The sequence below is a fragment of the Magnolia sinica genome, chromosome 17, assembly GCF_029962835.1.
Source record: "Magnolia sinica isolate HGM2019 chromosome 17, MsV1, whole genome shotgun sequence".
In the NCBI taxonomy this organism is placed as follows: Eukaryota; Viridiplantae; Streptophyta; class Magnoliopsida; order Magnoliales; family Magnoliaceae; genus Magnolia; species Magnolia sinica.
In genome coordinates this window covers 37,155,830-37,178,175 of record NC_080589.1, presented here as the reverse complement: position 1 = coordinate 37,178,175, position 22,346 = coordinate 37,155,830, and the positions used below count along the sequence as shown (strand labels likewise).

Below are 22,346 nucleotides of genomic sequence, written 5' to 3'. Positions count from 1 at the left end.
AGCCTAGCCTTTGTAAACATAAGGCTTTCAAAAATTTGAAGCCCTAAGACTCAACTGCATCATCGCCATCAGCCCAAAACTTGTGTCTTTTGGTTCTCTGAACCCACAAAACCATTAAAGACGAAATTTTAGCCATTTAAGTGCTTTCCATGTTTTATTCATCTCTATCACACCATTTATCGTGCCCTTGGGATATAGACATATCGGTATTGCATGGAAAATATCACATGTTTTGGTGTATGCATTGAAACATGAGGGAACATTGGGTACATGATGGAATGTTATAATGAAACTTGAGGAGATGTCAAAAACAAATGATTACACACTAAGAACTCAAAACCTTACAGAAACAACTATGCATAATAAGGTTTCTCTTGTATTGGGGTCCAAAGTATATGCTGTTAGACAAAGGTGATGCAATTATATCCAAAATGAGGTCACATCATTTTAAAGTTCTTGCCTCAAAATCCATGTCAATGCATGAAAATAATGTGTGAATATGGACTTGCAAATATTTTCTTTCTATTATGTACAAAAGACACTAATTTAAACATATTTAATCCAACTTTTCTCACCAAGTGGGTTCCAGTCCATGTCTACTTGTGAATTGTTTGTTCTTCACCATAATCATATTTTGATTGGAAATAAATCAAGTGGAGTTGTCAACAACACACACTTCCCCTAAACAATACGAAGAAACAGGGTTTCTTTCAATTTTTAAAAAACTTTTCAACGAAAAAAATCAACGTATTTCAACAAGATATACACTCATCTTACGCTTAAAAGAAATATCATAGATCCATAGCTAACTCTGGAGTTGGAGTACAAATTGGAGATCAAAGAAGAAACACTATCAAAGAAACCTAATGAAGCATTTTTTCCTGTATAAGTTTTTCTTTCTTTATTCTTTATTGTTTTTTTATGGTTGTACGAACGTGCTTTCTTGCAGATGGTTGTACGGATGTGTGGATTGTGCGTGCTTTGCTGGCTACGGCCATATGGACTGTCATCATCATCATCATCATCTTCTAAGCCTTATCCCAACTAATTGGGGTCAGCTACATGAATCTTGTTTCGCCAATCCACTCTATCACGTACTGCATCCTTAGTTGAATGATTGGTCCTTAAGTCTCTTCTTACTACTTTCACCCAAATACTTTTGGGCCTACCCCTTGCCCTTTTGGAGCTTTCAACTTGAACCGACTCACTCCTTACTAGTGATTTAAATACCGGTACCAATGCACCCTTGGGATGTGGAACATATCAGTATCTCATTGGAAATATTACAGTTATAAAGGAATGTGTCTCCATTTGAGGAAACATCGGGAAATGATGGAATTTTTCAATAAAGCTTTAGGATATGTTGAAAGAGACATGATTACACACTTAGAAGTTGTGACAGATAAGGTAATTACACTTGCACTACATGTCGTCAATGTTGTCAAAATCGTTATTGTTTCGCAAATCATAATAGGACTTGAATCATATTGAATCACAAATTGTATTGTAAATTGTAACATTTTTTCTGATTTTTTTTTTAAATATAAAAAAAATCTTGAAAATACAAATAAATAAGTAAAAAAGAACTCATCAATTGCCTATCAATGTGCACCAAGAGAAGTAATACATGTCATGATATTGGCAGTTGAGAACTTGTACAAGGTGAACATATCATGATAATGTTAAAGGATTCTTGTCTTTCATAATGTTTTGCGTTCAAGAGCTTTACCTTAGAAACTTAAAAGAGTCCTTTAATAATTTTACCTTTTTGAGTGTGAATCACTTTGGAAAAAGTGGCATTTAATTCTATTGACCAAAGAAAAAGATATTGACCAAAGAGTCGCCCACTTGTCAAATGAGCTAGTGGAGATAGTGTACTATGCGTGAGTGTGATCCAGGGTTCAATACCTAGTAGTGTTACCTTAAAAAATAGAAGAAGATAGTGTTGTCTTTGTTTTGGGTTTTTGAAAATTTTTTTCTTCGAAGATTGAGCTTATATATATATATATATATATAAAGGGAGCCAAAGGCAACCTAAGAAACAAAACAAGGCTGAAGCCAAAACAAACCAGCTATACAACATGAAACAAAAACAAAGGGAAATACAAAACAAAAGAAAACCTACAAAAGCAACTATACAACTCAAGACAGAAGAGACACCCAAAGTTAACAAAGCGAGCCAATACCACAACTAGCCATGAAGGGAAGAAATAATACAACGGTCTGAAAGCTAAGACTAAGAGACTAGTCTCCCATGTCCCCAAGAATTAAATCCAACACTCTAGATGACAGAGAGGAGATGTCTTAGAAGTATCGCCTATTCCCTTCTCTCCACAATGCCTAGAGAGTCACCAATACAACCAAACGCCAAAGAGATTTAAAATCTTTACCAATGCCACCTCCATGCTAGGCAAACAACATGCTGAAAACCGAGCTAAGCATTACCCAAGGAGAATGAAATCTGGCCAAGATAGAAGACCATACTTCATATGCAAAGGGGTAGTGAAGAAATAGATGGTTGATAGATAACACATTGCCAAGGCAGAGAAGACAAACGTTGAAGAGAATTATTCCGCGATGTTGCAAGTTGTCTACCATGAGAATTTTCCCTCTCACGAGAAGCCAAACGAAGGCTACAACTTTCTGTGGGTCTCCTAGATGAAGGAGGGGAAAACCAAATCCTGAGCTAGGGGTGGGCCACTGGGCCTCGAGCGAGTATAAGAAAGGACTTAGAAGAGAGCGGCCGGGATGAGGAATCGTCCACACACCCGGGGAAGGTCGAATCCCATTGAGCATCTTCGAGAGATTTAGGAATTCTTCTAACACGAGCTCTGACAAAGGTCTCCTGCAAGGCGGGCGCCATACCCCTAAACCATCATTTGAAAAACAATTTGCAATAGGTGAGGAGAGATTAGAGACAACCTTGGCTAGATTGGGGAAAGCAGAAGCAAGAGGATTGCCTGAAATCCATTGGTCTAGCCAGAATCTGATTTGACTCCCATCTTCAAGGCCAAAAGAGATCCATTTGAAAAAAAAGGCCTAATGCTAGTAATGGTTTTCCACATTGTTGAGGCTCTATAGAGGGAGGACTTAGAAAACCACCCTCCATCATTAGTACCATATTTGCAAGCTATAATTTCCCTCCACCATTTACCCACCTCTGTGCCAAACCTAGAGCCATTTGCTTAGGAGAGTTGAGTTAACATCTACTAGAACCCTGATACTTGCTCCCCCTTTCGAATATGGCTTGCAGACCTTAGACCAACTAAGAAGATGAAACTTGTGACTCTCAAAGTTTCCATTCCAAAGGAAATCTCTCCTAAGATTTTCAAGGCTACTTAAAATGAACTTCGTACAAAGAGAAAATAAGAGGGGAGATTAGACATACCTGTTTTGATAAGGGTAAGATGTCCCCCAAGGGACAATTAATGATTTTTCCAAGGGGATAATTCCACTTTACTCTCTCGAAGACCATATCCCAAAGATGTTTGGCTGGCTTGCGAATGCGTAGGAGAAGACCAAGATACGAAGACAAGAATGATCTGGCCTTACGACTGAACACCTTAGCTAGCCTAGAGAATTGAGAAGAGAGGTTAATGCTCAACATCACTTTTGAAGAAATTTATCTTGAGAGCTGAGATGGCATCGAAACAACGAAGAACTTTTTTCTCAAGTTTTCTTATCGACAACGACTTTAGAAGCTTCGCAGAAGAAAAGTGTATTGTCTGCAAATTGAATATGGGTGATAGGGGGGCTAGAATGAGCCACTTTAAAGTCACTAAATAGACTAATCGATTCTCCTTAACATTCAACTTAGACCTTCATAAGCAATAACGAAGAGGAAGGGTGAAAGCAGGTCTCCTTATTTGAGACCCTTGGATGAGGGAAAGAAACCTTCGGTTGAACCGTTGGCTAGCATAGAGAAGGAAGCTGAGGTGATGTAGGTCTGAATCCCACTATGCCATCTTAGACCAAAACCCAGACAACCCGAAAGATAATCTATATAATTCCAATCAAAATGATCAAAGGCTTTTTCTATGTCTAGCTTAAAGACCAAGCCACTCTTTCTTTCTCTATGAAGACAGTCAATTATTCATGAGCTAACAGAGCATAGTCGACGATGTTCCTATTAGCCAGAAGGTCCCTTGAGCTTCAGAGATAACATTAGAGAGAACTGACCTAAAGTCTGGAAGCTAGAACTTTTGTTAGAATCTTATTAGGGGCTCTTAGGAGGCTAATAGAACAAAAATCCTTGAGATCCGCTGCTCCTTCAACCTTGGCAACTAGGGCGATGAAAGAAGCTCCCATGGCATAGGAGAGAATGCTCTCAGTACAATTTTCAACTGAGAACCATAGATTTTTAACTATACAATGAGTAACAAGTACCATTGACAAACTCCTTAAAAAAAAAAAGTACCATTGACAAGCTGAGTGTCCCATGGATTGAAACACAAAGTATGGTTATATTTTGTCTTATATATATGAAATACAACATGAGGGGGCTGAAGCATATAATACATAACTATATTAACACTCACTGATCATCAATAGTTGTTCTTCTTTTCGAGTTCAGAGTTCAGTTTGTAACTATCTATAATGGGTCTCTTAGAATCATCGTTTTCTTTCTATGACAAGGTGTAACATTCTGATATGTAATTTTTTTTAAAAAAATTAATTTTCTTGAATAATCTTCTCATTTATGGAAACTATGATCGTAGCATAATATCACTTCAGTACAATTAATGTAGCTCACGGCTCAATATTAAATTGAATCCAAATATATTGCATGTTTATTTTCTGAGTTCTTTCTCATGTTCACTTTCTGCTACAATATTTCTTTTACTGACGGGTGTGTAACAGCAATAAATTTGTGACTCGTGTTGAGAGAATATGTTCATTGTTGCTAGTTTTATTTTCTTAAAATGGAGTCTGTTAGACATTTCCTTTCTTACCTAATACTTCTCTTGGATATCACTAGGGTGAATTTAATTCTGGTAAGTCTACTGTTATCAATGCCCTCCTTGGAAGAAGATACCTCAAAGAAGGAGTTATTCCGACAACCAATGAGATCACTTTCTTATGCTATTCTGAGATGGATTCTAGTGAGCAACAGCGCTGTGAGAGACATCCAGATGGTCAATTTATATGCTACTTACCTGCACCAATTCTTAAAGAAGTTAGTTCATCAGAACTTGCTGTTACGTGTATGCTTTAAGTTTCTGCTGTTGAAATATCGTTACTTATTAGTGATGACTCTATAATAACTGCACCAATTGTAATCACTACATTTCGTTTCATGGTTTGTTGAGCTGCCTTATTCCATGGTTTGTTTGCACAAGTCTTTATAGTTCTATTTCTCTTGTATTTATGTTATGCCTTTTATTGTATGTCCGGCTATTTCATTATTGGCGTTGTAATTGTATTTCATGCGAGTGCAGTTATAGGGAGCTCAGTTGTCCTTATGCTAGGGTGATAATTGATGAAAACTGTAGAGATAGGAGGAAGAACGTAGTTCTTAATTATAGATCTAGAGAAAGCATACAAGACAGTACCAAGAAAGGCTCACGGTGAGTGATTAGGAGGAAAAGGGTCCCAAGAGGGTATATGGACATCATTAAAGACATGTATGAGGATGCTGTTACAAGAGTTAAAATGGCTTACGGTGACAGTGTTGAGTTCTCAGTGGCAGATAGGTCTTATCAAGGTTTGCATTGAACCCTTTTTGCACCTTTTCATGGATGAATTAATTACTAGTGTACAGGTTGAGGTCCCTTGGAGTATGTTTCTTGCGGAAGATGCTTTGTTAGTTGTGATGACTAAAGAGGGGGCAAATGCTAAATTGGAGGTCTGGGAGAAAGCTTTGAAGGCTAGAAGCTTAAAAATTAGCATAACGAAGGTGGAGTATGTTGAATGCAACTATAGTAGTAACAATCATAGAGATGAGGTAGTTAAAATCGACGGTCAAGAGATCCATCAAACTGATCAGTTTCATTACCATGTCTCTGTTATTCAAAAGGATGGGGGACTGATGATGATACTTCCAATCAAGGATTAAATAATTGGCTTTGGGATGCGACTTATTTAGGTATTGGAATGAGTCATTTCTCCTATACTGATATGAGATGAGCTGCCTCACCATTATAGAAACAAATAAAAAAATAATTTAAAATGCAGAAAAATAATAAGAAAATAAAAAAGCAATAAAAAAAATAGAAAATGATGGAAGTACATGATGGAATGGCTTGATTTGCTAGGCACATGATCTAAATAGTGTGGCTGTCATTATTGAAAGCTCAGATCTCGCACATTTGTGCGGTCTTAGCACTGATTGTCTATGGATGTCTTTTTCTTCTTCTACCTTTTTATTCTTCCTTCTCTTCCTTTTTCTTCTTTTCGTCTTTCCTCTCTCCTCTTGGCCACCTTGTTTCTTCCCAATAAAGGTGCTTTGCCATGCATCCACGTATCATTCATCTACTTAAGTCCTATATTAGTTTAGCACCAAATAAAAAATGGTGAGACTCTTAAGTCTTAACCATCTGTTTCATAGTCATTAATTGAATGACTAGGCTTGCCTAATCAGAGTGATTTTAAAGATGTGCTCCATCCACGAAGAGAATCACAATTTGGATGTTTAGGATTCATGGAATCAGTGCCATGTGTGATGAGGATGACTTATCACCATTTCAAAATGGTGGTAAACTAACATATAGTCCTACTTTCAAGCTTTGTTATGCATTGAAATTCCACACGCGGCCTATGTATTGTTGGTTATTTTCTAAAGACATCAAAGTATAAAATTCAAAAAAGTTTTTAGAATCCCAATGTGGATCTTCCCGTGTAGATGTCATCAATTTCAAATAATACAAACCAATGATCAAGATTTTACTTTAGGTTTTTGTCTCTTGATTGTGAAAGAAGTCCAATGTCGGTTTGCTAAAGTAGGCCTCTCCTTGATCTACTCCAAATCAGGGATGCTTCAAAACCTGCCTTTAGTTCACACCTTAGGGATGTGGACTAGTGAAGATGAGTGCCGTCCAAGGGTGGACCACGCATGAAACATGTGGACAATGAGGAGAGTCAGTTAATTGTTCTCTCACTTCTCTTCCTTCTCTCCTTTCTCTTTTTTCTCTCTTGTTCTATAGCTTGGCATCCAAGGGGGTTGAAATCCAAGGCTTCCTTAGCAACGCCCTTTGGGATAGGATCTATCTATAAGGGCTTACGGTTTTAGAGGGATACACCAATCATGGTGCTCTTCACCCCCACAGGCTTTGGCATGTCCTACATTGGCAACAGCTTGCAATCTTGCCTATCCATGTACCTAAATCAACCAAATCCCTCCACTAATAGTGGCATCCATCCTTGGCCCATAAATCCCACGCAAGCCTAAGAGATGGATGCCAAGATCTCATCCATCTGATATCCATCAAGTTTAATAAAACATTTTTAATAGTGAAAACAAAAGATCAACAGTTAATAGCATTTAATGAATGTCTATAACCATTTGAGTTATGGGCCTAGCTAATAACAACTTGATGCAGAGTCTTATCAGTAAGATCTAACCCACCAAAATGTGCCGGGTGAACTAGTGGATCCTATATTGGAACATGTGAGCTTCAACCTCATTCTAAATGCATGTGCCCAACCCCACCCATATGTTAGTCACAATTGTAACCTCATAGAGGTGAGCACATAACATTAGGACCTTGAAATCGCCATATGTCATTGGGTCAAAGGATTAGTCAAGGCTAGTGCATGATCAAGTCAATACAATCTAGGCATGACGACCCTTCTGAATCAAATACTTGATTTGATTCTCCAATACAGTATCCGGTCGGGCCTAAACACAAGAACCCACAGACATGATGAACACCTTCACTCCCATGTGAGGCAGGCTGAGGCGCAAAACGCCTTAGTATCCATCATTCCTTGTCGTTTGTTCCCATCACACATGGTAACCACATAACATGATCATAGGTAGCCTAGACCTGTTAAAGTGCTCATGGATATTAGGGTCCTTGAGAACATGGACCACAACTCTCCCATGGCCAAGTTGCCATTGTGTGACTCTCTTCTTCCTCATGGATGCATAGTGGAATCCCTGTCTTTAACCCTTATGATAAGAAAATAGTTTAGTTCTCCACACATTAAATATGGCATTAGTAACATATTCCAAAGGTGGTCATAAAGATCCATGATCATGATCATCATTGGCTTTCTAAGGCACACAAGTACAATGATCTCTCATTTGCTCTAAAGCAAATTATGCTCGAGACATACACTTAAGCATATACATTTCCAATGAAGACTTCTTCTAGCAACTATATATAACGGAGGGTTTACTAGATAACCAGCGGGAGATCACAGACCTCTCATGCAAGTATTCAAGGTTCTCATATATGGTGGTGAACACTGTGTACATGAACTGCCCTTGCTACACTATTGTCACATAGAACAAGGGTGATTAGACCAATCACTAGGCAATCTTCTGATCCAAACTAATATCTGTGTCTATCAACCATGCAAAATACATGCAACTGGATAAAAAAATGATTACACAATGCATTGAAACACACTGATGAGTGATAGAACCATCAATTGAGAAAGGTACACCCGATAATCCTCTAACAAGAAAGTGTAATATACACAATGTGGATCATAGGACGTGGTATCCATGAGGCTTGTTTAACACGATTGTCCTCATACCAACGATCAGTTACATGATGGTTATGGTGCACCTTTCTTTCTCTCCACTACAGTAAGACATGCTAGGTCTTGTCTAGCATAATTTTATGGTACCTTTCACTTCCATATACACTAGTGGAGTGGACATAGAATACATAATATTTTTATCACGAGATAACATGCCTCTAAGGCGTTCTTCCCTTTTAGTGCAAATAGTAAAATGTATAGATGAGGCTACTTGATGGTAGCATCGAGAAAGATCTTTGATCCATTAATTTAATGGAAATTAGACAGATATACCAATACAAACATAATGCCCTTCACCACACTTGAAGAGTGGAAGAAAATCCCATTCTCTCATTGAACACGAACAAATATATGAATGGCATTAGGACTTACCACATAGTCTACAATCATTAACAACTACACTTGTTTTTCATAAGATCTCACTGGAAGTATAAACCAAGAACCATAGCGTTAGGAAACATACATCATATCCTATGATTCCACAGAGTGTCTTATGAAATGTTGGTGGAGTTTCTTAGATTCTATGCAATCTAGGATCATTTTATAATCAAACAAGATATATCATCATCTAGATTCCATGCTGATTTAACTAGGGTACATGACCTATATGCACAATATCATTGGTGTCTTCATCTTTAACCTAGAATAAGAATCTTTTCAAGAGAAATCCACTATTATTTCAATTTAACATCTCTAAACAACCATGAAGAGACATCCAACATATCTTTGTATCCTTATGGTCTGAGGACAGGTATCTATGATACATTTGGTAATAAATCCTAGGGGTTTTTTTATTATACCAAAATGGCCCCAACGTATGGTTAAACTACGTGTTTGGCCTCCCTTCAAAAAAGTTTTTTTTAACCTTCTGACAAAATTTCAGATTTTTTGGGATGAAAATGCCCCTCCTTGGAGCCCTGTGCCCGTTAGGAAATAAGTGCAAGAGGGAAGCGGATTGCATACTGACCCAAGCGTACTGAGTAAACCCTATGTGGCCCACCATGATTTATGGCTTTTATCCACACCATCCATCCATTTTACTAGCTCATTTTAGTGCAGCGTATCCAAAGCTCAAGCGGACCACACCACAAGAAACAGTGTGAATTGAACGCCTACCACTGAAAACTTCTTAGGGGGCTACAAAAGTTTGGATCAAGCTAATATTTGTGTTTTCCCTTCATCCATGTCTCTATGACCTTATGAACTGGTTGGATGACATATAAACATCACTATGGGCCATAGGAAGGTTTCAACGGTGGACATCATTACTTCCACTGTTTCTTGTGGTGTGGTGCACTTGAGCTTTGGATATGATTCAATTTTGCGATCATGCCCTAAAATGATATTTAAGAATAGATGTATGGAGTGGATAAGACACATACATCCATGGTGGGCCCCACAGAGTTTACTTAGTATGCTTAAGCGTACTAAGTAACACAACACACAATCTGCTTTCGTGCGGGAGAAGCTTCATTCGAAGCGGGTCACGATGCATGATGTGGCATCGCATGATGATTTAGCCCATCAGAAGGCAAATCCAATCCGTTGATTTTGTTTGTGGCCCATCATTTCTTTGGAAAAGTACTAACTCCATGCTGATACGACCTCTCTGTAGCTCACAATAATCAACAACCCCTAATGGTCGACGTTCACTACCAATTGTTTCCTAATGTTGTGGTCCATGTCATCTGCTAATTTGGTTGATTCTTCGGCCATGGCCTTTCATCAAATTTCGATTCTAATGGACGAAGTGGATTCGATACATGCCTCACAGTGGGCTCCATAGATGATGATCGAAGACCGTTTAGGTAGGGCTGAGGTTGTCATGTGTTAAGGGTCAAGGTTGTCATGTGTTAAGTGTCCTGGTTGTCATGTGTTAAGGGTCGAGGTTGTCATTTGTTGATGGTCCAGGTTGTCATGTGTTGAGGGTTGAGGTTGTCATGTGTTGAGGGGGCTAGGTTGTCATGTGTTAAGGGTTGAGGTTGTCATGCTTTAAGGGTTGAGGTTGCCATGTTTTAAGGGTTGAGGTTGCCATGTTTTAAGGGTCGAGGTTGCCACAACATGGGACTTGGATGCCGGAGAATCGAATGCCGGAAACCTACGTTGGAGATCAATGCCGGAGGGAGAGTGGTGGTGGAACCGATGGAGGAAGCTTCAAAGAAGATGAGTTATTAGACTAAACGACTTCATAAATCCTTCACTGCTTAAGGCTTGGATGTCGGAGAACCGAACGCCGGAGATCAACGTCGGAGGGAGAGTGGTGGCGGGTTTTACAAAGGAAGTTTTTAAGGAAGAAGAACTCTCCAAGAATGTGTGAAAGATTAGAATGGGGTCCTCGTATGACTTTGGACACCATCTGTGGGGCCCACCATGGGGTATGTGTTGAATCCATTCTGTCCGTTCTCATTGGAATTTCATGGAAGGCCATGGTCTGAAGAATGACCCACATATGCTGGTCATGTGAACCACACCACGAGGAAACAATTGACAATGAATGACCATTGTTACTTGTTGTTGGGTTTTGTGGGCCATAGAGAGCTCGTATCAACATATGGTTACTGCCTTTCTAAAGAAATGGTGGGGCACATGGAGGATGAATGGATTGAATCCACTTTCCAGGGCTGAATCACCAAGTGGTGGCCACAACATGCCTCGAGATCGAAGCTACAAAACTTCTCCCGCGCTCAAAAGGTTCATATGGGCACTGGGCTCCAAGCAGGGGTATTTTGGTCCACTGATTTTTCAAAAAAGTGGTTAGAAAGCTAAAAAAAAGCTTTTGTAAAGGGAGGTCAAAAACGTGGAAGGACCATAGGTTGGGGCCATTTTGGTAAAAGTCCCTAAATCCTCATGTTTCATATCTGTCTTGAATAGCTTTATCTCATAAGAGGGTAATGACTCAACCACCAGAGCTGAAGACTCACAAGCTAAGGTATCCCTGACCAAGTATTAGAAATATGATTGGTAGATATCAATGTCTGAGAATCTCAATGGGCTAGTGTGGCATAATGGTTGTCAGCTCAAGAGATAAATAAAGGAGGATTCATACGCCCTTCTCATCTCATTCTTAGAACTACATAGGGTATGAAACAAGCAGAGTAACAAAGATAGAACCATATGGAGGATTAGAAGAAACTAACTTCAACTATAATTACTCCAATAACCAATCCAAACCGTTTCAGTATATGAACAGTCAAGCACTACTAATGAAAGGGACAAAAACCCCAAACTCATCTCATAATCGCTACTCTCCACAATTGCTTTCCTCTATTGCATTCGGCATCCTCAGGTGCAACTCCTCATTTCTCCTCCAGTCATTTCTGACCTTTTGTATTAACACATGAATAGCTAAGTAGGCATCAACTCTATCATTCTAGTCAAACTGTTCATGAAATGATGTTAGAATAAGGAAGAGTCATCACATGTGGAATTGCTATTAGCTTGCTTGTTCTTGAGTGCGAAGCATTGACTGTTAAGTGACCAATTTTCTTATAGTATGATTGTATAAGCATGGTGCCTTTTTCTTCTTTTTAGGCTCACTTGCATTACCACGAGGGGTCTTGTGAATCCCTTCTTAATATAGGGGCATTTTCACACCGGGCTCGAGTGGGGTGGCCTGTGGGATGTAGGGGCACACTCGGGGTGGGCAGCTTGCGGAACCCATGGATTTGGGGCCCACGAGGGGGCGGAACCCATGGATTTGGGGCCTACGATGAGGGTTTGGCCGAGAACCTAACGCATGGATTTGGGGCCTGGACTATGAGATAAAGGGATTAATTCGCCATTCTCTATCAGTTCGAGCTCTTAGAGCAAGTGATTAATTGTCTTGCATCACTCCTGCTGCACCTTTAGGTTGTGTTTTCTAATCATATTTCTGACCACCCTTCTTATTACAATTATCTTGCACTTGGCACCAGAAGATCCTTCTGCCAAGTGAACAGCCATATCTTCTCGCTTTTATTGTTTGCCTCAAACACCACCAATTGGGTAAGCAACTTAGTCTGAAAGTAGATGAGCTTGCTCATGTTATAGTTTTATGAATGGCTTGAACGACGGTGGCAATGAAGTGAGAACTACGTTAACTATGGAGGGCTTATCTTGCTTTGCGTTAAGCGTTTCTAACTCATTAGTGAATTCAAATATTTTGAGCATGTGTTTACTAACACGAATGCTTGTCCATCTTGGCATTATACAATTGCTTTTCTAATGCTCGACTCTTGGTGATAGATTTTTTTATATCAAACATAGCCTTAAGGATCGCGAATAATGTGAACCACTTTGTGTACTAGAAGTACCAGTTCTATCTTTTGAGACCACTTTATATGGGTCTTGCCCACAAGTTTATCTGTTGAGGGATCTCGAAAAGAGGGTTAAAGTGGACATAGTTAAATGGTCTGCATGACTAGGGAATGCATGCCAATATTAATTAAAGAGTGGAAACCAGGTGCTTCATGCCTGAGCATGCATTCTGGATAATCTTGGCCCGGGGCCCATTGAATTGTACTCCCTTAAATACAATCAACTACTCCACTGCCTTATCGCAGTAAACATAAACATGATCTAAGCATACATGTGTGGTTGCATGGGATTATGTGCATCAATATGCAAGGTATTCTGTAACGGTAATGGTGGCCGTAACGGCCACCATTGTTACCTTTATGATACGGGCTGTAACGGCTGTTACGGCCCCCGCAATGGCTGTTACGGTCGCTTTTTTATTATTTATTTATTTTTTTCTATTGAAAAAAACTCGAAAAACCTGTATCGGCCCCCGTAATGGGCCGTTACGGGTCCATTACAACCTTTACGGGGGACGTAACGGGCTGTTACGAGGGCTATAACGGCCTTACGGGTCATTTTATCCGTAACGGCCGTTGCGACCCCATAACATGTAACGGTTGCCACCGTTACCTTTATGTATCAGCCTTTACGGCCCCGTAAGTCAAAATACATCATTGCATAAAATGAGGCATCACTTCATTACATGCACAGAATATGCACACTTTGGCTTATGTGCACCATCACAATCATATCCTACCAAAGCGTCATTGCATGCACAACTAATAACACACATAAGGTAATGCATATTTTGGCTTATGTGCACCATCCCATGCATTAGACCATGTAGATGCATATAATAATCTAGAACGTCCTTCAATCTCTATATACCGTTGGATGGACCCAAACATCATACGCAACATCCTAGGCACACCCCATCCAAACAAGGTCAAATTCGAAGAGTATATGGCATGGTTCTCATCATATTCACACCCATGGATAGATTGATTCAAACTCTCTGATTGAGTGATCCATCAATCCATATGAGCCGTTAGATGTGTTTAATACATTGATATTGAGCTATTGACAAAGTTTCACCCCAAGTGGATCATCAATGGTTGAGATCCATTAAAACAATCAAAGGCCCTGATCAAAACCGAACAGATCTGACAATCAAACATCAGATCCAATCCATCCATTAGTTAGATCACGTCACAAAGTACATGTACGTGAAATTTCAGGTAAATCCGAATTTTAATGGACAAGATATGACTCGGTCGAGTTTCATGCAATCACATACATAGACATGTGTTTCTTACTATCATAGTCGGTCCAGCATTTGATTGTACTCCAACTGCCTTGTTACTGCAGGATTGACCACAAAATGGTCTAAGGAGGGGCTTCCATCGATGATTGCTTTAATCGAGTGGGTCACATGTGGCTGACCCCACAAGATTTTGCATGCATTGCTGGACATGGGATGCACACACCCATGAAGAGTCCAGATGATGACATTTTTATTCAAGCACGGTGTTCCTTTAATCTCTATGCTCTTAAGAGTGATTGTCATTTAACAAGTTTTGAAAATAGCTTTTCCACATTTCATTGATCTCATTGTCCTTAACAAGCACCCTTTGATCATTGCTCTTAATGCATCTAACATGATTTAGGTCCCTACTTTTCCTCTCTCATTTTTGCAAGTTTGAAGTCATCTTTTTCACCTTCTTGTCCCCAATCTATTGTAAAGATCATTATAAATCTTATGTTTAGTCTCACTTACCAATCTTTTTGGCATTCGTATATTCTTCAAGATTTATTGGAAAACAATCATACGTGGGAAATAATTGAATTGCCCAAAAGGAGCTGCCTGGTTCGCTACAAATGGGTTTTCATTTTCAAGCATAATCCTAATAGAAGTATAGCTCACTATAAAGCTGGATTAATTGCAAAATGGTTGACCCATAGGTATTGATTATTTGGAACTTCTGCTCCCATTGCCAAAATCAACTCCACTGGAGTAGTTTTTTCATTGGCAGCCAATCTAAATCTGTTCAAACATCTCTGCTCGATCCACAAAATGTTTTCATTCATGGAGATCTATAGGAAGAAGTGTACATGTTCGGGTAGTCTTCTTCTTCTTCTTCTTCTTTTTTTTTTTTTTTTTTTTTTTTTTTTGGGAGATCTAGGTTGCAATGTATTGATACACATCTTGAGCCAAATCATAAAATTTTGCTAGAAGACTAAGATTTACTTCTGGATCCTCGATCATTGTAAGGTTGATTTATTTCTCTATAGCCAGACTTGACATTGTTCATGCTATAGTAAAAAATCAATTTATGTATGCACCTTGAACAACACATTTCAAGGCATCAAAACTGATCTTGCAATGCTCAATAGGATTGTTTTTTAGGGGTTGTTATCAATTTTGGGATATTCCGACATAGATTGGGTTGTTAATCTTGTTAATCCAAATGATAGAGGATTTACTTAAAGGTATTGTTACTCTTTTTTGTTGGGAAGTTAGATGCATGGGAAAAAAAAATGAATGTTGTTGTTTGATCTATTGTATAAGTTGAATATAGGGCCACGCCAGTTGCGAACAGTGTTTGAAGTATCAATATCGCTACAAGTTTTGCTAGGCAGCAATACAATAACAATATCGATATCGCTGATAATGTCACTGATAACTAGAAACGCGTGAAAACATGGGGAAAATGGTGGAATTTCTTAGTGAAACTTCAGGAGATGCTAAAATACACATATTTGCATATTTAGGAATAAAAAAATTGCAAAATGAATGCATACATAATAAGTTTCTATTTAATAGGGGGTGCTATTGTAAGAAACCAATCTAACCATCCCATCCATCTCATCTATCCATCCAACTATCCAACCTTCCATCCAAACATCCATTGATATTTCAGAATATCAGCAACACACTATTGTCAAGAAATGGGAAATGAAAGATTATGATCTCGATATCGCCCATGTTGTGATGACAATAACATCGCGATATGATCGATATTATTGCCGACAATTTGAATACTGCATACAACCATTTCCCCATAAAAAAATTGGAATGATTTTATTTATTTATTTATTTAATAAATAAATTTTTGGGAATATCGATGCATTGGCGATATTATTGAAATATTGCCAATACACTAGCGATACAAGCGACACTTGGAATTTACACAGTTGAAAATATTGACGAAATCTATACATTGGTGATACAAGAGACACTTGGAATTTACACAGTAAAAATTTTGTTTATACATTGGCCATACTTATCGATACGTCATCGATACCTGGAATTTTTGAGACTACTATTGTTATTGTTTTCGCTACCAGTGTTATTGGTATCATCAAGCTGGAGATATGGATAATATCGGGGATACACCGAACAATGCTTGCCAACTAATGTAGCTTAAGAAGCTATTGGGTGAATTGGGAGCTTTTGTTCAGGAAATATTGGAAATGAGATGTGGTAGTTAAGTGACGATACATATATCCCTGAATCAAGTGTTCCATGAATGGACTAAGCATGATGTAGTTGACTACCACTTCATTAAATAGAATTTGCTGCTAAATAATTATCCTTCCATACATTATATACAACGAATAGCTGACTGATGTGTTTAATATACCTCTTCTGGAAGCATAATTGATGAATATCATAGACAGGTTGGGCATGATAGACATCTAATGCTCCAGGGGAGTGTTAGTGAAATAGTATACGTGTGTACACTTGCTGAACACTGGTGGAGTACACTTTTTTGTATAACTTCTTGCAGCTCATAGTGTAAATACTAGCTTGTAAAATAGTCGAAAGAGGGATGGAATATAGAAGAAAAAAGAGAGAGGAGAATGTAGAGAGAAGAGAATGGGCTGAAGTCGAGGTTCACAGCCCTCTTCTTCTTTTATGTCATGAAAGTTTCATTATTATAGAAATGCCATTAATAATAAAAGCAAAAGTCCCCTCTATGTCCTAGATCAAAACAACCCATCTAAGTGGTCCTATGTAGGCCTATATGTAATGCCCCGAAAATTGAGGGTCGAGCAGATGCACAACTCCCGAGTTTCAACGCATCACTTATGCAACATAGATAATGATGATTAAATGTTGTCCGCATTAGTGCATTAAACATGAATGAGATTATACCAAAACAACATATCATACTCCAGATACAATTGGATTACGCAAGCGGAAGACTGTGATAAGTATATAAAGCATATAAGTGGTTGTAGGTCCCCAGAGTATGAACATGATACCAGGTTAAATAATTACATGTTTAGTTCCAAAATATACAAAATGATGAAGTGTAATGTCATCTAATCCATATCCCTGTAGCCCCGGTGACGCAACTCTAGGTCTACATAGACCCGCCAGAGAGTTGCAAGTAGGAGAACTCCTCGTTGTCGTAGAAGACCGGCTCCAACTCGTAAGCCTCGCCGTCATCTGAAACTACAACAGAGTCTGGTTGGTGTTTTAAAACACCGTCCTAGAGTGGGAGTGATCAACTTAGTGGAGCTATAAGGCAAAGGTTAACATGTTATCAATTCAGTCAAGCAGTAATGATAAAGCAGTACAACAATCATGCCCTAAGTACTCTTGTTAATGCAAGGATGGGATGCGATTATGATGTATGCTCCGCCTGCACTCCCTCTGCGACATCATCTCACGGTCACGCATGCAACATTCCCGCTGTGTTCAACTCCAACGCTAAAGGCACATGTATGCGGTGCATGTACGTGATTAGCCAAGTTCTTAATTAGACCTATTCATACAGCAAGTTTGGGAAGCTAAGGTACTTCCCTTTATAGCATTGACCCAAACAAAGATCCGTGTAGGGTCGTCAATCCTAGTTAATCACATATGGTAGGCAGTTCCAGGTCGCTACGGAGAGGCTCGTCACCTCAGCGCAGGCCTAGTTTATACTCGAGGTTACTACGGAAAGGCTCGTCACCTTAGCATATTTCTAGTGTATACTCGAGGTCACTACGAGAGGCTCGTCACCTGATCGTAGGCCGACAGCTTGAATACAGTGTTCCATGCCACCGTATTCAGCTCACGAGTTTGGTTTGCTCACTGGTCACTACGGGGAGGCTCGCCGACAGCTTGACCACGGTATCCCATACCACCATGCCCGGCTCATGAGTTTTAGCGGATCGTGGTACTAAGGTTAAATGGGCTTTGCACTGGTAAGTGGTACATTAGATTCAAGCAGTAGCGTCCATACATGGTGAACATACATTAGGCCAATCGGGTTACTTAACAAGCTCGACTGGTACGGGCGCACGTTGACTTAATCGCAATGGAGCTCGTAAGCACTCCGCGTGGCCTAACCACTGTCGACAAACAGTGTACGACTCGGATTCATCGAATGCGTCTTGTGTGGCGGAACGACCCCGGCCACTAATTCGGGAATCATTATCGATTGCCTGGACTACGCAGTGGTCCCAATCATATTCAAACACAATAGGCATTCATATGTGATAGTCAAACCGCATGTGACAGCCAATTCAAATATAAATCTCATTTGAGCATTTCCACAAACGCATAGTACACATATTGTTATACATAAGCATTTCATCCATAAAGCATATAGTAGTAAGATAGGTTATATGAAGGAAATTGTAACTATCGATAAGGGGATTGAGAATCATATCTCAACACCCTGATTAAATACATTTCAACAAGCATTTTCTCATTCAGGCATTTTATCAAACACTTAGACTACACATATCAACATACATGTAATAAAGTAGTTATAATAGGTATTATAGCAAATCCTTTCACAAAGGATTCGCCACACGTACAACAATCATGTATTCTCAATCGAAAATCATGGTAAGCACAAATCCTAATTCTATATTCATTCAAGCATTTCAACAAACACATGGAATGCATTAAAATCAACATAGTTTACATATATGTGTAATATACGGAAAACATCGTATCTAAGCACATGTGATAGCAATCAAGCCAGTCATAAATCATTAACTGACATTGAAAGCCTTGAAAACCATAACCTAAACGTTTATAGTCCACACCTTTCGTCGGTATACTCGTATCGAACTCAGTTTGAATCCTACGCCTTTGTTTACGGCACAACGACTACTTGAACCACGAAATAGGTTAGCTATTTCGCCGATTCTTCTACTTGGATACCTAAAATAGATTAGGGTTAGGATTTTTTACCCAAAAATGGATTTGGATTCGCCGGTGTAGCGATACAGGTAAGATGATTAGGCACGTGGAGTGGTGAGATCGAATCCTGGCAGCAAACCCCAACTCTCTCTCACTTCTCCTCACTTTCTCCTTCTCTTTTCTCTCTTCTCTCTCCTAGGGTTTGGTAATTCGTATGGAATGAGAGGGGTGGGTTAAGGCCCTTATATAGGCCCAGAACTGATGCCAATGGCCCCAGGGCCATGGTATACTTAGGTTATAGCCAAAGAGTGGCTGTTTCGGTCCAATGGGGCTCATCTGGAGGTCCATTTTTTGCATACAGTCCGGTGAAAGTTCCCTGACAATGGATCTATGTCAGGTTAAGGTTTCGGTCCGATCGGGTTTGTAGATCGACCGCGGAGGACCAGTTTCAGTTCAACAGTCATCGTCTCTCGATCAGGGCCACAAGTGCACTGACATGTGTATGGAAATTTACCTGATCCGAGGGTGTAGTTGGGTCAGAATCTGACGGTCTGAAACCTTAAATTTGGCTTGCAAGTGAACGACCCAATTCACTTAAGTTTGAGTTCATTTTCTAAAGATATTCACGTTTCTCACACACTTCGCTCCTGGCTTAAGTTGTGCATTTCTGGATACTATTGGGTCTTGATTTCTGAGATGGTTGTCAAGCCCAGTAAGGCGGTCACAATCGTATAGTTTCGCGGTAATCGGACTTTCGACGCGCGGCCCAGGTCCGATACGGAGTTTCAAGATGCTCCCGAGAGCAACTGTGTTTTGAGATTGACCTTAGGTTTTTAGGTAATGTAGAGTTAGCGATTCTACTGGTTTTGGGTCTTGCAGTTCGTATGGAAAGTGATTCGAGCTAATTCGCCGCTTAATTCAGTTTAGTACTTAATTAATTTTCGTCTAATTTCTAAAGAATTCAATCCTTAGTGATTTCTGTCTGAAGTGGTACTCAGGTCTTTGTACGGATTTTTCCGAGACGTTACACTATATCACATTCATCAACACACCCCCTCAAGCTAGAGCAAAGATACTATCTATGCTAAGCTTGGAATATATGTGTGTATGCATGCCTGAGTGGAACGAAGAGCCTTGGTGAGCACGTTAGTAAGTTGGTCCTGAGGTCAAACATATGGCGTAGAGATTACGCCATTGGAAATTTTCTCATGTATGAAGTGGCGGTCAACTTCTATGTGTATAGTTCTTACGTAATAGATCGGATTTGTTTGCTATATGTGAAGTAGTTTGATTGTCACAAAATAGTTGCATAGGTAGGTGCACTGTAAATCCGATTTTTTGCAACAATTTCCTGATCCACATAAACTCACATGAGGTATGAGCCATTTCTCTGTACTCTTCTTCATCACTTGATTGGGTCACCACACTACTTCTTGCTCTTTCAAGTGACTAGATTTTCCCCCACAAATGTACAATATTCAGTAGTGAATCGTGCATTTGCTGAGGAACATGCTAAAGTCGCATCTGAATATCTTATGACTCGAAAATGACCATTCCATTTATACAAAATTCCTTGACCCGGTACTCTTTTATGGTCATGCAAAATTCAAATAACCGCTTCTATGTGAGGTACTCTTGGAGAACTTATGAATTGGCTTACAATGCTCACTGCGTAGAATATGTCTGGTCGAGTAATAGTTAAGTAAAGAAGTTTTCCAACCAATATTCTATACCACCTGGATCCTCCATTGGATCTCCTTGATCACATACAAGCTTGTGATTAGGATTCATTGGAGTATCAACTGGCTTAGTTGCAAGAAGACCCGTCTCCATGAGTAAATAAGAACATATTTATGTTGAGATAGATTAACTCATTCTTTGGATCTTGCTACTTCTATACTAAAGCATGTATCGAAGATGGCCCAGATCTTTTGTGAGAAAATGTTGTTGAAGATACTTCTTTAGTTCTTCAATCCTCTTATGTTGCTTCTAGTGACAACAATATCATCTATATGTACAACAAGCAATTGAGACCTGAGATACCTTTTCGTACAAAAAACGGAATGATCAACATGACTTCAAACAAAGTCATAGTTTAATACAATCTTGTTAAACTTATAAAAAATGTTGTTGAATTGCATATGTGATAATGTGCGATCGCATATCCCTATGCGCATATGTGATCACACAATCGCATATGCGACCGTGTATATATATATATATATATTTGATTTTTTTTTTTTTTTTAAATCGAAAAATATGGTAAAATTTAAAAAAAGTAAAAAATATAAGAAATTAAGGAAAACTTTTCTAAGTTAATAGATAAGTAATTTTACATATTTAAAATAAAATCAAACAATGAATTAAACATCAAGTGCTTGAATCTTGATCTTTTAACTTCCAAGAGAGAGAGAGAGAGAGAGAGAGAGAGAGAGAGAGAGAGAGCACTTGGAAGTAGGAAATTTTAGAGAGAGAGAGATTAAGACTACTTGGAATTAAGAAATGTAAGAAAAGAAGAGAGTAAGAGAGTTTTGGGGTGAGAATATTGTAAATGGAGGAGGTTTGGAAGCCTTTTTATAGGAAAAAAGTTTTTTTTTTTTTTTTTGCAAAGAAAAAAAAATTAATGTGCCAACTGATGGCTAATATGTGATCACATATGTTGTATGCGATTGCATATTTTCACGTATGCCACATGCGATCGCATATGTGCCATGATTGCATATGCCACGATTGCGTATGGATTTGCACATATGCGGTCGCACATGACAACATCGCTTGTCAAACAATGCACATGGAGAATGTTTTAACGCATAAATTGCTTTTCACAATTTAGACTCTGTTAGACACATCTTGAGCAACAAATTTGGGAGGTTACTTCATGTAAACTTCCTCCGTAAGATCATTATGAATGAAAACATTTTTGACGTGAAGTTGGAAGAGGGGCCAACCATGATTAACAACTACAAATAGTGTGACCCGAATGGAATTCAACTTGGTCGCAAGAGAGAAGGTTTCATTGTTATCAACACCAAGTGTTTGAGTATACCCCTTATTGACTAGGCGAGCCTTCAACCGTTCAACCATACCATCAGAATGAAAGTTGATTGTGTAGGCCCATATGTAACCTACAACACATTTACCAGTTGGAAGAATGGTAAGTTCCCAGGTGTCATTCCAATGAAGTGCATCTATCTCTTCCTCCATAGCCTGC

The 22,346-nt window shown here is 39.0% G+C and overlaps 1 protein-coding gene across 3 annotated transcripts in view; it reads left to right on the top strand.

The window, feature by feature from the left end:
• LOC131230969 (probable transmembrane GTPase FZO-like, chloroplastic) overlaps positions 1-22,346 on the top strand; it is a 126,105-nt gene that overhangs the window by 13,933 nt on the left and 89,826 nt on the right. For all 3 annotated transcript variants that reach the window (XR_009164154.1, XM_058227002.1, XM_058227003.1), the window contains exon 4: positions 4,979-5,176. Coding sequence is in view for 2 of the 3 variants with exons in the window: in XM_058227002.1 (XP_058082985.1) it covers positions 4,979-5,176 (198 nt within the window). In the remaining variant the exon portion in view is untranslated. The remainder of the gene's footprint in view (positions 1-4,978; positions 5,177-22,346) is intronic.